The 13,151-nt window shown below is 42.8% G+C and overlaps 1 protein-coding gene across 6 annotated transcripts in view; it reads left to right on the forward strand.

The window, feature by feature from the left end:
* The first annotated feature begins 629 nt into the window (after nt 1–629).
* Nucleotides 630–13,151, forward strand: part of SLC25A26 (solute carrier family 25 member 26) — an 89,444-nt gene continuing 76,922 nt past the window's right edge. Inside the window, exons 1-3 of one of the 6 annotated variants that reach the window (XR_014571336.1) lie at nt 630–1,834; nt 3,458–3,614; nt 5,673–5,782. Coding sequence is in view for 5 of the 6 variants with exons in the window: in XM_083795191.1 (XP_083651317.1) it covers nt 1,802–1,834; nt 3,458–3,614; nt 5,673–5,782 (300 nt within the window). In the remaining variant the exon portion in view is untranslated. Of the gene's footprint in view, nt 1,835–1,960; nt 2,837–3,457; nt 3,615–5,672; nt 5,783–13,151 lie in introns of those variants that run through there. The other 5 variants (XM_083795191.1, XM_083795190.1, XM_083795189.1 and 2 more) reach the window with 5 other exon arrangements.

The raw sequence follows: 13,151 nt of genomic DNA on the forward strand, positions 1-13,151 counted from the left end.
CACTCTGCTGGGTATTACTTTAATACTGTTCAGTCCCATGTTCCCTTTATTATAGCTGACACATGTAACTGGCTCCTGTTTCTTCCAGGAATCCAACCCAAAGTTTTCAGGAAGTAATTCCTTGGATAGCAAACTGGCTCTGGTTGGCCCCAAAGCCCTTCCAAGGAATCACAGGTGTTGGAAGAAAGGTGGTCAGCCAGCCATAACGGGGACAAGAGTGCTAGTAAAGTCAAAGAAGTCCACTTGTTTGATCATGTACTGATAGGAAATCAGGAGGTGATCCTCAATGAACATAACAAAGACTAAATTAAAACGAAGTACTGATAATCCACCAGATTTAAAAAAAAAAAAAAAAAAGTAAATTAGGACCAGAAAATCAAGGTCTGCCTTAAAACTCAAAGGAGAGTGAGAAATATATTCAGGTTCTTTCTATATTTGACTGCAGAGCTTTGAGCTTTTCACTCAAAGGAAAATGAAGACAATATGAAGACTATTCTAACTAACATCACGTGTCCCTGAGAAATGCAGGCGTTCAGGAAAAATCACTGAGTTGCAGGAGAGCTGTAATAAGTTTGCTAGAGTTGGCAACTCCATTTTGATGTCAGCCACTGCGCTGCTGAGGGCAGATGTTATAGGTCGAGCGTTTCCCACCTGCAAACATCCTCAGCGCTTTGTCAAAGAGGGGCTGAGCTGTCTGAAGATGGTTGCTGATGCTGAAAATGTGAGGCATTGTTGCTTCCTCAGCTTCTATCTCCAAAGTCTTCCCAAACAAAGTGCTCTCAGCCAAGGAAACCTTGAATTAAAGCCTGCTGATTTGCCTGCTCTGCACGTACTGTCTATAGTGCTAACATTTACTCCCTCTCCCTCCTCTGGAATCATATTTCCCGTAATTTCAAATGTGGTTTTCTGCTGGACAAGGATTATGAGAGCTCTGTGTCAAAACCCCCTTTGCATCTTTTGAACCCATCGTGGGTTTGGGCGCCCTTTGCGGAGAGGGTGAGAAGCATCAGAGACGCAAACACAAGATGCAGAAACATTTCTGAGGGGACAGGAGCTAAGGGCAGCATTTTCTCTGGCAGAGGGAGCCAATGTTGGCTCCTGGGAAGCCAGGCAGCAGAGCTGACCCCGGCCAGGAGGTTTCATTTGTTCCCCTGCCATGGCTCGGATGAGTTTGGTGTTTGTACGGGAATCTGAGGGCAGCGGCAGTACGTCTGCGTGACGGGTGGTTCCACTGCCTCCCCTGCCATCATTAAGCTGGTAATTGAGAGAAAAAAAAAAAAAAGTGACTTCAGTATTGTTTTCCTGTCAGAAATGCTTTATTTTTATTTATTTTTATTGGATTTAGGTTTTGTTTCCTCAGCAGCTCTCAGTCAGCGCTGGGGGGGAGCACAGAAACGCCCCCCTGCTACTCAGGAGTATTCGTGGCCGAAAGAACGGGAAACGCTTCCCATTCTCAAGCAGCACCGCCGCTCGCACACAACTCATCGTTAATTAATAGCTCATTAACGCTCGGTAACTATTACCAAAGCGCTAACGCCTCACAGGCGCAGCGAGGGCCAGGCGCGCAGGCCGCCCACTGAGGGCGGTGCCGCCGCTCCCTGCCGCGCCCCCAGGCGGCGCATGCACAGCGGCGCCCGGCGCCCACCTGACCGCGGCTCGGGCGCCCCAAGATGGCCGCGCCCATGCGGGGCTAGGCCCTTGCGGGGACCTAGGCCCGGTTCCCCTTCCCCTAGGGCCGTGCCGGGCCGGGCCGGGCCGGGCTGTGCCGTGCCGTGCCGCCGCCCCGCGCCGCCACCCGCACATGGAGCCGCGGGAGTCGTGGGCGGCCCTGGCGGTAAGTGCGGGGGCCGAGGGCCGCCCGTTGCCATGGCGACGCGGAGGCTGCGGCCTAGGCCTGAGTTGGGCCTTGGGGGGGGACTCGAGGGGGACGCGGGGCGCTGGGGGACCTGGCTTGGGGGTGTGGGGAGGTGCAGGTCGCCCCCCTGTGTCCCCCGGCTGGGCAGCGCTTGGTTGCGCTGGGTGCTGTTAATTGGGGCTCAGTTCGATGTAATGGCAGTGGGGTGCCTGGTTTGGGGTGCCCCCAGCTCCTCATAGCACTAGTGTGACTGAGAGACAGGGAATAAAGTCATTTTACTTGTCTTTTTACCTGAAATCAATTCTGTTCCGCCACAGATATAAGCACGCGGGTATTGGCACCCGCTGGCAGGTGCGCCGTTTGCTGCTTCATGAATTTAAATGGCGTTTAAGACACAGAAGTTCGTAAAGTAAAGAAGCAATTAGTAACTTTTGATTCATGTTTTAGCAGATGGCTCGGTTAAATCTGATTAAATCTGATCAATGCTATTTTGAGCAGATAAGGATTTTGATGAAAAAGAGTGAAGAGAAATCAATGCATGCAAAATAGCCAGATAGATTAAAAGAGTAATTAACTTATTGATTAAAACTCCAGTAGTAGCGACTCAACACCTCTCTGAATCCTCTATTGGCACTGGAAAAAAAAATCAGAGTAACTCAACAGAAAGTCATTTGTTTTCAGGCAGAGATAAAAACCTGTGATAGTTTCTTGCCTGCTGTCTGTGCGAGGTAGACTTCTGTAAAGCGTGTCTTCCTTCTGAATAACAGTGAACAAATGATGTCGTATAATGGATTAATGCTAAATATTTTTTCCTTTTTAAGCTTTTTTTTTTTTTCCAGTTTATTTCAATCCCTTCCTCCTGCTGTTGGCAAGTAATTTTTTTCTACAGATCAGCCACGTTCTGGGGAAACCTAAAACCAAAGTCATCTAGAAACACAGACACTGAGAAAGCTTGAACTTTAGTTGAAACTATTTTGGGGGGTTAGTATTAAGAATTGCTTTGAAAAAAAAAAAAAAAGAAACCATTCCACTTTTTCTTATGACTTTGAAAACGTCTTTTTCAGTGTGGTTTTTTTTTTTTCTTTTTTTTCTATGTAATCACATCAACAAAGAAAATAAAACAGTTTTGCTTTAGGCTTTGTTCAACAAAGGAAAAGGGTGGACAGGAACACTATAAGTAAGAAGTCTGCTAGGAAATGTGAATGTGCTTTCCAGAGATGCTTACGGGGGAAGCAGAATTGCTTCTGTCCTCCCTGATCTTATCACACAGCTTCCTAGAGGTATTGGTCATTCCGTGCTGTGGCATTTTGATAAGTGACATTCGCTGTCTTGCTTTTAGGTGTGGTAGATAATCGTTGCTTTGCTTCTACTCTGCAACATAATGAGATTATTTTGAAAACACCTTTAAATGGTTTAAAGGTTGTAATCTCTCATTATAGCTGTAGAAGTTAAAGAGATCTGTGTAGGACTATCAATTTATAATTTGATCTCAGAAAGGATACTTTCGGTAGTGCTTTGGCTTAGTCATGTCTTGGCTGCTCCCATAAGCACCGCAGCTTCGCTCCCGTGAATGTTAATGCACTTTATGATTTTATCTTGAAGGCTGGTGGAGTTGCTGGTGTCTGTGTCGACTTGATCCTTTTTCCTCTGGACACTGTCAAAACCAGACTGCAAAGTCCCCAAGGATTTTGGAAGGCTGGTGGCTTTCGTGGCATCTATGCTGGTGTTCCCTCCACTGCTATAGGATCCTTTCCAAATGGTAAATCTTGGTTGGATTATGCTTTATCTTCCTTTAAGTGGGTATTAGGTAGCGTAGGACATTGATGTCTGTGGCTTCCTCTCCTGCAGGTGACAGTTTGGATTCTGTGGGACAATGTCCAGCTGTGAAGAGCAGCTTCTAGGGTTGTATGACACTGAACAAAATCTCTGAGCAAGCCTGGGGTAAAGGCTGCTGCGTACTCACTCTGTTCTTGTGTTTTGTCCTTAGTGCTGTATTTCAGATGGGAACTTGCCTGAACAGGAACGTTTGCAAACATGCAGCTCGTATCTGAGGCTATCATTGTGGTTTAATTCCTCGACTTCGGCTCCACGCTGTAGCTAACTTCTGTGAAAGCTCTGGCATAAACAGTCCCGTCAGTGGGACCTGGAGGCTGTGTTTGTGTTTAAAGAAGCCCGTCCTGGTGTTGCAGGCAGTGTTAGAGTTGCAGCTCTAATGTAGGTGCAGTTTGGTGCCCTCCTCCAGTGTGTTTTTACTCTCTTAAACATCTGCATGAATCCCACTGTTGTAAGCCTCATTCTGTGGTGGGAGCAGTGCGTAACTGATTGGCATAGCCCAGCAGTTCGAACATAGCTTAAATAAACGAGCTCTAAAGGTTGGCAAGTGGGCAAGCAGCTGCTGATGTTAAATGTTAGCAGTACTTCCCTGCATGGCCCTTACTCCTAGAAAGTGTTCCTGGATGTGCCTTATGAGCCACTTCTTACTTAATTGGGGCACCCAAGGCGTTTCTAGGTGCCAAAGAGGACTCAAGTCTTGCTTGCCCTGGATGCTTTTGTCATGACCCAGCCTTCCATGGCAATAGAAATGAATCAGAATTCATCTGAATGAATCAGAAAGTGCTTTAGCACTGGAGGTCTTTGAACTAAATGTCCTGGGGATGCACTGCACATCTTTTTCTCCCTAAGAAACAGCTACAAATCACTTAAAATGAGAAGACATCAGGAATACTTTTGAAACTGCAACATTAAAAAAAAAAAATTAATACTTGTCCCTGCAGAGAAAAGGCATCTAAAAATCCTAATGCCTTTGTCCATTTTGTCTTTGTAGGGAAGGAAAAAAAAACCAAAACACCAAGCTCTCCTGTCAGTAGTAAATGTTAGGAGAACTTTGCTGACAAATCCCCTTACACCTTCAGATGTTTGATGTCCTTCATAAGATGATATAAAAAATTCAGTTCTTTATCTTGTCTGCTCGGTTATCTCCTTTTGAGGTGATAAGCATCTTTTGATTAGCAGAAGGCAATTCACGTAGTCCTTCTTTACAATTAAAATCCTTTCCCCTGCAAGACATGTCAGTTTTTTTCAAGATTTACATCTTCAAAATCTGAACTGTGTTTTTATCTTTCCAGCATATGACTCAAAACTGAAATTATCTTTAGGAGAAGGAGTAACCCTTAAGGTGCAAGTACCTTTGCAGTTGACTTGCAGTGAATAAGTGCAGTTTTTCTTGCTATGTTCAATTTACTTTGCTATGTTTCTTGTCCACTGGAATTTCAGAAGAATTTCTTTCTGGAGCTAAAGTATAAAACACTGAACTGATTGTAGCTAGGAAGAAGTTATCAATAACTGCCACTGAAACGGTTTTGCAGATTGCAGGGTAGCAGGTTTGTATCAAGTATTTTGATTATTTTTGTTTGTTTATTTAAGGTCACCTGCCCAATTCAGCTGGGATAGAACAGCCTCCTTTCTACCTTTCCCCTCTACATGTATGGAAGATAGGGTTTTTCAAAACCTGTTGGACAGTCACGACTCATTAACATCTCCTTCCTTATCTCAAAACTAAGTGCTGCCTGAAGCCTTGGCACCTTTGGTAGCAATGGGAGGTATGCCACACTAGGAGCATAACCTGCTTAAATTTGCTTACAGATTGTTTTCCTACAGTGTTACTGTTTTGGGGCAATAAATATATTTTTTTCAAATGTGTGTTTAGAATAGGTGACAGAATCCACCTCTAAATGTTCTAGTTCTATGTTCTAGTGCTAGTTCTATGATGAAAGAATGGTGGGACAGTTAAATGACTGAATGTATGCTTGAATTTCAGCTGCTGCATTTTTTATCACCTATGAGAATGTGAAATCTGTGCTGCCCCACGGCTCTGCATCATACTTGACTCCAGTAACACACATGGTGGCTGCCTCCTCTGGGGAAGTGGTAAGAGAGAACTTTATATATTGTGCCTCTGTGGAAGGAGAAGAAACCGTTCCATCACAGAACTCACATTTGGTGTCATGTCTTTTCTGAGTGCTGCCCATATACGTGCTTAACAGTTCTTATAATATTTCAAATTTTTTTTAATGATGTGCTGACTTCCGTCAGAATTCTTTCCAAATGTATAAACGAGTTAGGAGGCTGAGCTTGCTATGTCAGTAGAAAGTGTGCATTGCTCTGAAATACGAATCCACCTTCACACTGTAGTGGTTGTGTGTCAACCTTAACTTTCAAGAAGGCTTTTCTTGCGTTTACAGCCTTTCAGCATCAGGTGGGGTAGTCACGGAAATGATTTTTATTTTTAAAAGGTTTTTACATACAACACAACTGTCCTATGGAAGTAAATCAGGTAGGTGCCATCATCTGAAACCCATGCAGCTTAGCTGGTAAGAGCAGATATTAATATTTATCTTTCTCCTCTTCCCTGCATGCATTCATAACACCATTTTCTAAAAGAGAGTGTTGTGGTGATGAAAAGACTTTCTAGTATTTGTTTATATACAGACTCTTCTAGTGGATGTCCATAGGACGGGATAGGGCAACTGGCAGCTGTGTGACTCCACTTACCAAATAATGTATAACGCTTTTCTGACAAAACCTGTGTCCTGGATAGGTAATGACTTTTCTTTCCTTGGAATGGACACCTTTTAGTGACAGTTTTTCATAGTTTCTCTGGTGGCAGTAGCCCTTAGGTTAGTGTATTGGTTGTGTTATTGCAGGATAAAAACATGTGAATAATAAAAACCATTTCTGTATATGCAGTTTTAAAAAAACGTTTTTCCACCCACTCCTTGGAAAAGTTGCTGTGCTTCTTATCCCTTAAATTCTAATTGCTTTGCTTATAGCAGGATCTGGAGCTGCAAGTATCAACTTGCTTTGCCAGGGTTCAAACAGTACCGAGAATAAGTGGGACCAAGTTCTGTTGAACGCTTTAGATGATCAATAAGAAGGGTCACCAGAAAAGCTTTGCTTTTTTTGATACCTAGGTTGCCCTTGCCTTCTTAACAGCGTGGACTTTGTAGAATTTAGTAGTGGGTAGAAGTAGTTTTTTGTTTGTTTGTAACCTACAGTATCAAAACAAATAAATGGGAGTCATTTAGGTTGGAAAAGAATTCTAAGATCATCAAGTCCAACCATTAACCTAGCGAGTAATATTAAACTATTGGACTGAAATAATAAAACACCTCTGCCCTCTTGACTTTCTAGTATGGTATATTTAGGCTATTTCCTATCTTATATTGACCACTCTTTTGATAAATATATTTTTTTGCTTTTATGATTTTATTTTTTATTTATTTTCATTATTTTGTGTTTTTTTTTTTTTTGTAGAGAGGAGGAAAAAGTTTTCAATACTAAAGTAATGTCAAGGGTACGTTTAAAAGTGACTTTATATTCCAGATTAATATCCTAACATTATTTTCATCACCAATGTGCCATGTCAGGATGACTGGACAGCAAGTAGAGTCACCGAGCTGAAAGCTCAGCTCTGGCAAGGGGTAGTATGGGACAGAAACAGGAAGGAACTTCCTGCCTGACTAGTCTGCAGCAAGTGTTGAAAGAGAACGCTTCTTGATGTGATCAATCACTGCCCAAAGCTTCCCTTCCTACCTGATCCAGACACAAACTTGCCTATTGGCAGATACTAGAGATGCTTTATCCACACCGTTTTGTGATCCAGGCGTAGAAGCTGCCTTTCCTTTGCAGTAAAATTCTCAGAACAGATTGAATGTTACAGTTAAAAAAAATAATAATTCTGAGGTTGTTTGCAAACAAAAAGAGCAGAGCTGCTTTGGGTTAGCTGAATCAAACATTTTCCACGTTCAGCAAAATCCATCTTTCTCTAGATGTCCCTCTTGTTTTTAACTGCAGGGTTGGGACTGTGCCTTGGCAGTGTTCGGGTCTGGGTGTGCAGCTGTAAACAGCCCGCTGCTGTGGCTGCCAGCGCTGTCCCCTCCTTATTCCTGCTTTTGTCACACTGCGTGTTTCCTGGCGCTGCAGTGATGAGGTGGGGTGTGAATTGCTGCCTCCCCACAGGTCAAGGGGAGGGCAACGGGCTGTACAAAATTAATTTTTCTGGCTCTTTTGCAACTTAAACTTAGCTTGTGATATGGGGCAGAAAAATGTTTTGTGTCTTTGGTTCCATATTTTGCTTTTAACTGAGGTTTTTAATCTCAGGAAACTGGCTGCTTTTCTCTCCTTCACACGTAGCTGTGTATTTATACTCCTCCGAGTGGCTTGGTCCCAGGCTGCGAGGAGCGCAGATGGTGCTGTGCCATTTTGACTTAGCTGTGAGATGCCTTGCTATTATATCAGACTGGCATAGCGGCTTCCCACGGGAAGCAGTTCAGCTATTCTTGCTCTCCATGGTTTTAGCTTTGATTCCCAAGTAATTTTTATTCTTCTGTGGAAATGATACTTATCAGACTGAGTGGGACCGAGACAGTGAACTTAATCTAACGTACCAAGCACGGGAAGATAGGTGAACGCAGCATACCCCTTCTGTAGTATAATCATAGGCAGGAGTAGATAGAAGATGGTAGATTTAGGGCTGGGTGGGATACGTTTTTGTTGCCTCCTCAGGCGGATTCTTTTAGATCTTGATTAGAGTCTGCACTGTTAGCTTATGACGTTTAACTTCAGGCAGTGCACAGACGTTACTTCTATGGAAATCCTACAAGGGCTGTTAGGAATCAGAAAGAGGTTCTTCACCGTGGCAATGCATAGCTCTGAAATTCCTTGTTTGCCTGGAACATCACGGAACAGGTGTCTTAAGCTTCCCTAGTGCTGTTTCAGAAGCAAGCAAAATGATGATTGGGCTTATGAAGAGGTGCCAGTGTTCTGTTATAAAATCCACTGAAAAATTCTCTCTTCTTTTGCGAGTCGGTTATTTATAGTATACCTCCTCTCTCTGTGAGTACTCTGCAAGAAAACCACAACTGGGTAATCGAATCAGCAGCAGCCAAGGAAAGGTCAGCTACAGCTGACTCCTTTGCATGATTACAGAAGCTGCTGCCTGAATGTTCCAAGGTGCTCTCTGTTTTCGTGATCCTTACAACTCAGGCAGGCACTGCTTTCATTTTTTTCAAACTGAGATGCTGCATAGTTAAATGAGTTGTTCGGGACTGTCTTTATCTATGCCTCCTGTGCTTGGCTGTTGCTGCCCTAAGGCCAGCGAAATGTGTGGTGATAGCCATTGAAATGGCAATCTGACTTTATGGTGTGGAAACTGTGATGTTGTAACAACCACGTCTCAGCTAATAAGATTTTGCTTTTTGCTAGCTTTTCTTCTTCTCTTGGTGTGCTGGGAGAAATAAACTGTAAAATATTGAGGCAGGGATTTAGAGATTTGCTACAGCAAATCTGTAATAAAAATAGCACTAAGCAAGATCTTCTTACATTTGTTTTTTTAATAAAGTCTTAACAGATCAATCAAGATATATAAACTATTCCAAATTGCATCAGACTGAAAGTTATAATTACAGTTTTATTGATTAGCCATTATGTTTTAATCAAGGTATAACCACTGGGACTATTATTTTGTCAGTTGTTTTTTTGTTTTGTTTTTGTTGAATACATACTTTCCCTCCTTTGTACACTTTAATAATTACTTTGATATACATTGCTTTTAAATGTGAAATAATAAGCCAAAGGCTCGGTCGTGTTAGGATTCCCAAGACATCTGTTTGCGTTTCCAAGTTGTCTTTTTGCAAAACAGAGAAATTAGGATTCAAATCAAGAAACTGAGGTTGGATTTCCATGTTTGCTGCTCATTTACTGGTGAGCATAGATGAGATGGCTACGTTCTTGTGCATTAGTAAAATGTGCTAAGCCTAAAGGTATGTTAACGCTGACTAATCTGCTTTGTATGTGCCTAGCTAAAAATGATAAAATAGGTAAAGGCAGAAAAATGAAAATGCTGCATCAAAATATGGTAAAATATATGAGAGAAATTGGTTAAATGAGAGCTCTTCGGTTTTTGTAACAGCCCCTCTTCCATACTGCTTACAGCCTGTGTAAATTCACGGGAAACAGTCCCCTGGAGCTGGCTTGGTCCAATTACTCAGTTACAGGCTGAGGAATAAAACAAAGCAGTGAAGGGGCAGTGATTGTACTGTGGGTTTTTTTTTTTTCCTTTTATACAGGAGGAATTTAGGAGAGTAATCTCACCTTTAGGGGTGAGATTAAAAAAAAAAAAAAAGCATACACATCATCTGACCCTGTTAAATATATTTTTTTTCCTATAACTGAATCTTGTTGTATAGTGACCCTGAATATCCCATAATGCAAGAAAAAAATACAAAGACAGAGCCAAAACCGTAGAGGACAGATGCGCGGTATATTATTTCATCTCATCAAAGAAGAATGAAGGTCGAAGAATACATGAGTTACCGAAGGCGGAAAAAAACCTCTTAGCGTACCGCTTGTCTAACTGTGAAATTTGGAGGTAGGAAGCAGTTATTGCATCCAGGGCTTTGGAATTTTTCATCTTGACTCGGCATTGCCCTGCATGTTTAGTCTGCCTGTATCTTTACGGTGAGCTGCCAAATGCGCTTGGAAAACATGATATCATAGGGGGTGGAAAGGAAAACCAGATGTTCGCAAATTTTACTTTTCATATTCTAAGGCGGTGTAAGGAACCCGGAGATGAAGCAGTGTTTTTAACCTCCCAGTGCCCGCTTTTAGGGCAGCAGGCTGCTTATTGTAGATACAGAGTTGATGGACTTTGTAACTGTTTTTACCTGTGGTGTAACATGGCAGTGTATACTACTAATTACAAGAAACCTTGGTAAAGAGAAGTTGCGCTCTGCCCACACCACTGCCAGCGTCCTGTAAATGTGGTTTTGTGGGGCAAGCTTAAGATTGTCCCAGTTTGGCTGATGAGGTTTCCTTCGTGAGTGCCAAAGTGCTTGGATTCAGCACAGTTAATTTTACATCCTGCTGGCTTTCCATGGAGGTGAGAATAAAGTCATTTGGATCACGTTCTAGAGAGGCTAGCTGACAAGAGCCTTTTCCATCTAATATTTAGATATTGTTATGGTTACAATCTCAGCTTTGCAAGATATTTAGTGAAAGTTTAGGGCTGTTGCTTGTAAATACCAGGTCTACCCTTGCCATTTTTCTGGCCTTTTACTTTTGAGTGGGCTTTTTTGGTAGCTTTGTCTCTTCTTTCCTGCTCTGTAGGAAAGCAAACTACCTGACTTCTAGCTCACTTGTGGGAGCAAACGTGGGGGAAGGACTGAAGACCAGGATGGGAGGTCGGCGTCCTGTTCTTTTGGCAGCGAGCATTAAGATGCTGCTCTGCAAGTAGATTACCAGCTGAAGTTACTGAGCTGCTTTTGTCCTTGTGTGTGTTTCCAGAGTACTTCAGGATAGCAGTGCTGGAGGTGTGCTGACGCTGTGCAGTGCTGCGAGATCCCAGGCTGCTCGCAGGAGGGTGGTGCGTCTTCACAGGGCGCAGCAGCACGCGACAGAGTGAGCAGCTCAGATCCTGGAGGCTTCCCAGTCATATCAGTGACGCTGTGCCTGTGTTAATTTGCTTGTTAATTTTGAAGCAGATGTAGCCACGATACTTTTAAGTTCCTCAGCTGGCTTGTTTTCATCCTGCTTCAGTGTCTGTGCACTGCGCTCCCTTGGGTCGTATAATCCTGGACAAGCTTTCAGGTGTAGAAAGGCGTTTCTGGTCTGCCTCCAAGAACGCTGAAACTTGGGCTATCTACCAGGCTTTGCTGGAGCATGAACCTCACAGGAGAAGATGGAGAGCTGAGCTGTGTTCTTCTGAGACAGCTCTGATGTTCAGGTAGTGACTGCTGCCTCCAAGAGTGATAGGCTTGGCTGGCTTCAACAACAAGGATTTTGGCACAGCCTCACACTTAACTGTTTTTCCAGAATTGAGAAATAAGGGATGTGGAGTACATTTGAAACGAAATGTCCAGAAGTTTGTGGCTTTACTGGAGTGAGGGGATGTGACTGGCTGACTTGTCATACTTCAACTAAATAAACAAAGTAGTGGGAGAAATGCGCTCAGGAGAGCAGTAACTAGAACGTAGAAATGCAGTTGGGCGTTCAGTCCACCGTCTCATCTTGGCTTAAATAAGTAGGCAGGTGGTATGACGTTGTCACCTCATGTGGCTCCACAGGGCAAGGCGAGGACAGGTATTCCAAGGTGAAATTCCAATCTCACTTGTGTATTGCAGTTTGTTGCCACTTAAGATACCTGTGTGATAAGAGCAAAGTGTGTGGTTCATCTGTGATTAGCATCGGACCCTCAGTATTAAAAACTTGGATTTTTTTTTTTTATCTGCTGTTGGGATGTGTCAAATAGAAAGGCTTCTTAATGCAGGAATGAGCTTTCTGGGGAATTCAGCTAGCTTTCGCTACTCGTCCTAACTTGTTTCTTAGGAGAAGCAAGTCCAAATGCAAGCAAGCTTACAGTTCACAGATCACAATTTTATAGAATGACATTTTGAGTATACTTTCCCTTCAAATAAAAAAGAGGGGAAGTGAGTGTCTTGTATTTTAGGCTTCCTTCTGAAAAAAAAAAAGATGCATTAAACGTGATGTTGTTTGTCTCTCTCTGTCCACGTATCAGCCCCTTCTTCTTCCCTCTGCTGTGGCAGTGTGTTTCAAAACTGTTAACTAGTTTGAATGTAATAGAACAGCAGCAATTTCTAAAAGTGTATTAGTATGGATTCCATTAGAGTAGCTGGCTAGGTCAGAGAGGAGAGTTGCTATTAATGCCTGTTCTGAGGAAAAGACTGAGGCTTGAGCCAGACAGATCCACAAAGAGTAATGTCATGAAAGCATCCCCAGCAGGATAATTGGTTCGGGCTTTGCAGCACTGTAAGCCCTAGAAGACCGGCTTGCAGGAGACAAATTTAACAGAGATGAAACAACCACTCACGTCAGATGTGGAGTTAAGGTTTTAGCTAGTTGAAACTCCAAAAACTAACATGTTGGAAGATGCTGCTTTTCAGTTCAACAGGCAAGTTGGACACTCTAGGGAGAGTTGCATCTAATCAACAATTATCTGCTGGAGCAAAGAGGCTATTTAGCACTTAATGTGTCTAGACTTCAGGATAATGGCTTTGAATTTTTAACTATCCTTTTTCTAAGAGCCAAACTAAGAACCGAACAAAATTGTTTAAAAATGAAAAGCTCCATTTTCTGCTTTGTCTTCCATCTCCCAGCCTGTGTAGTACAGGCTGACAGACCATAATATTCAAAGTATTATCCTAAGTTTGACTGTAATCGGTGTCTGACGGGACTCCTTCCACAGTACGTATGTGTTTTGTGGTTTTGTTTTAGTTTCAAC

The sequence above is a fragment of the Anser anser genome, assembly GCF_964211835.1.
Source record: "Anser anser genome assembly, chromosome: 12".
Classification (NCBI taxonomy): domain Eukaryota; kingdom Metazoa; phylum Chordata; class Aves; order Anseriformes; family Anatidae; genus Anser; species Anser anser.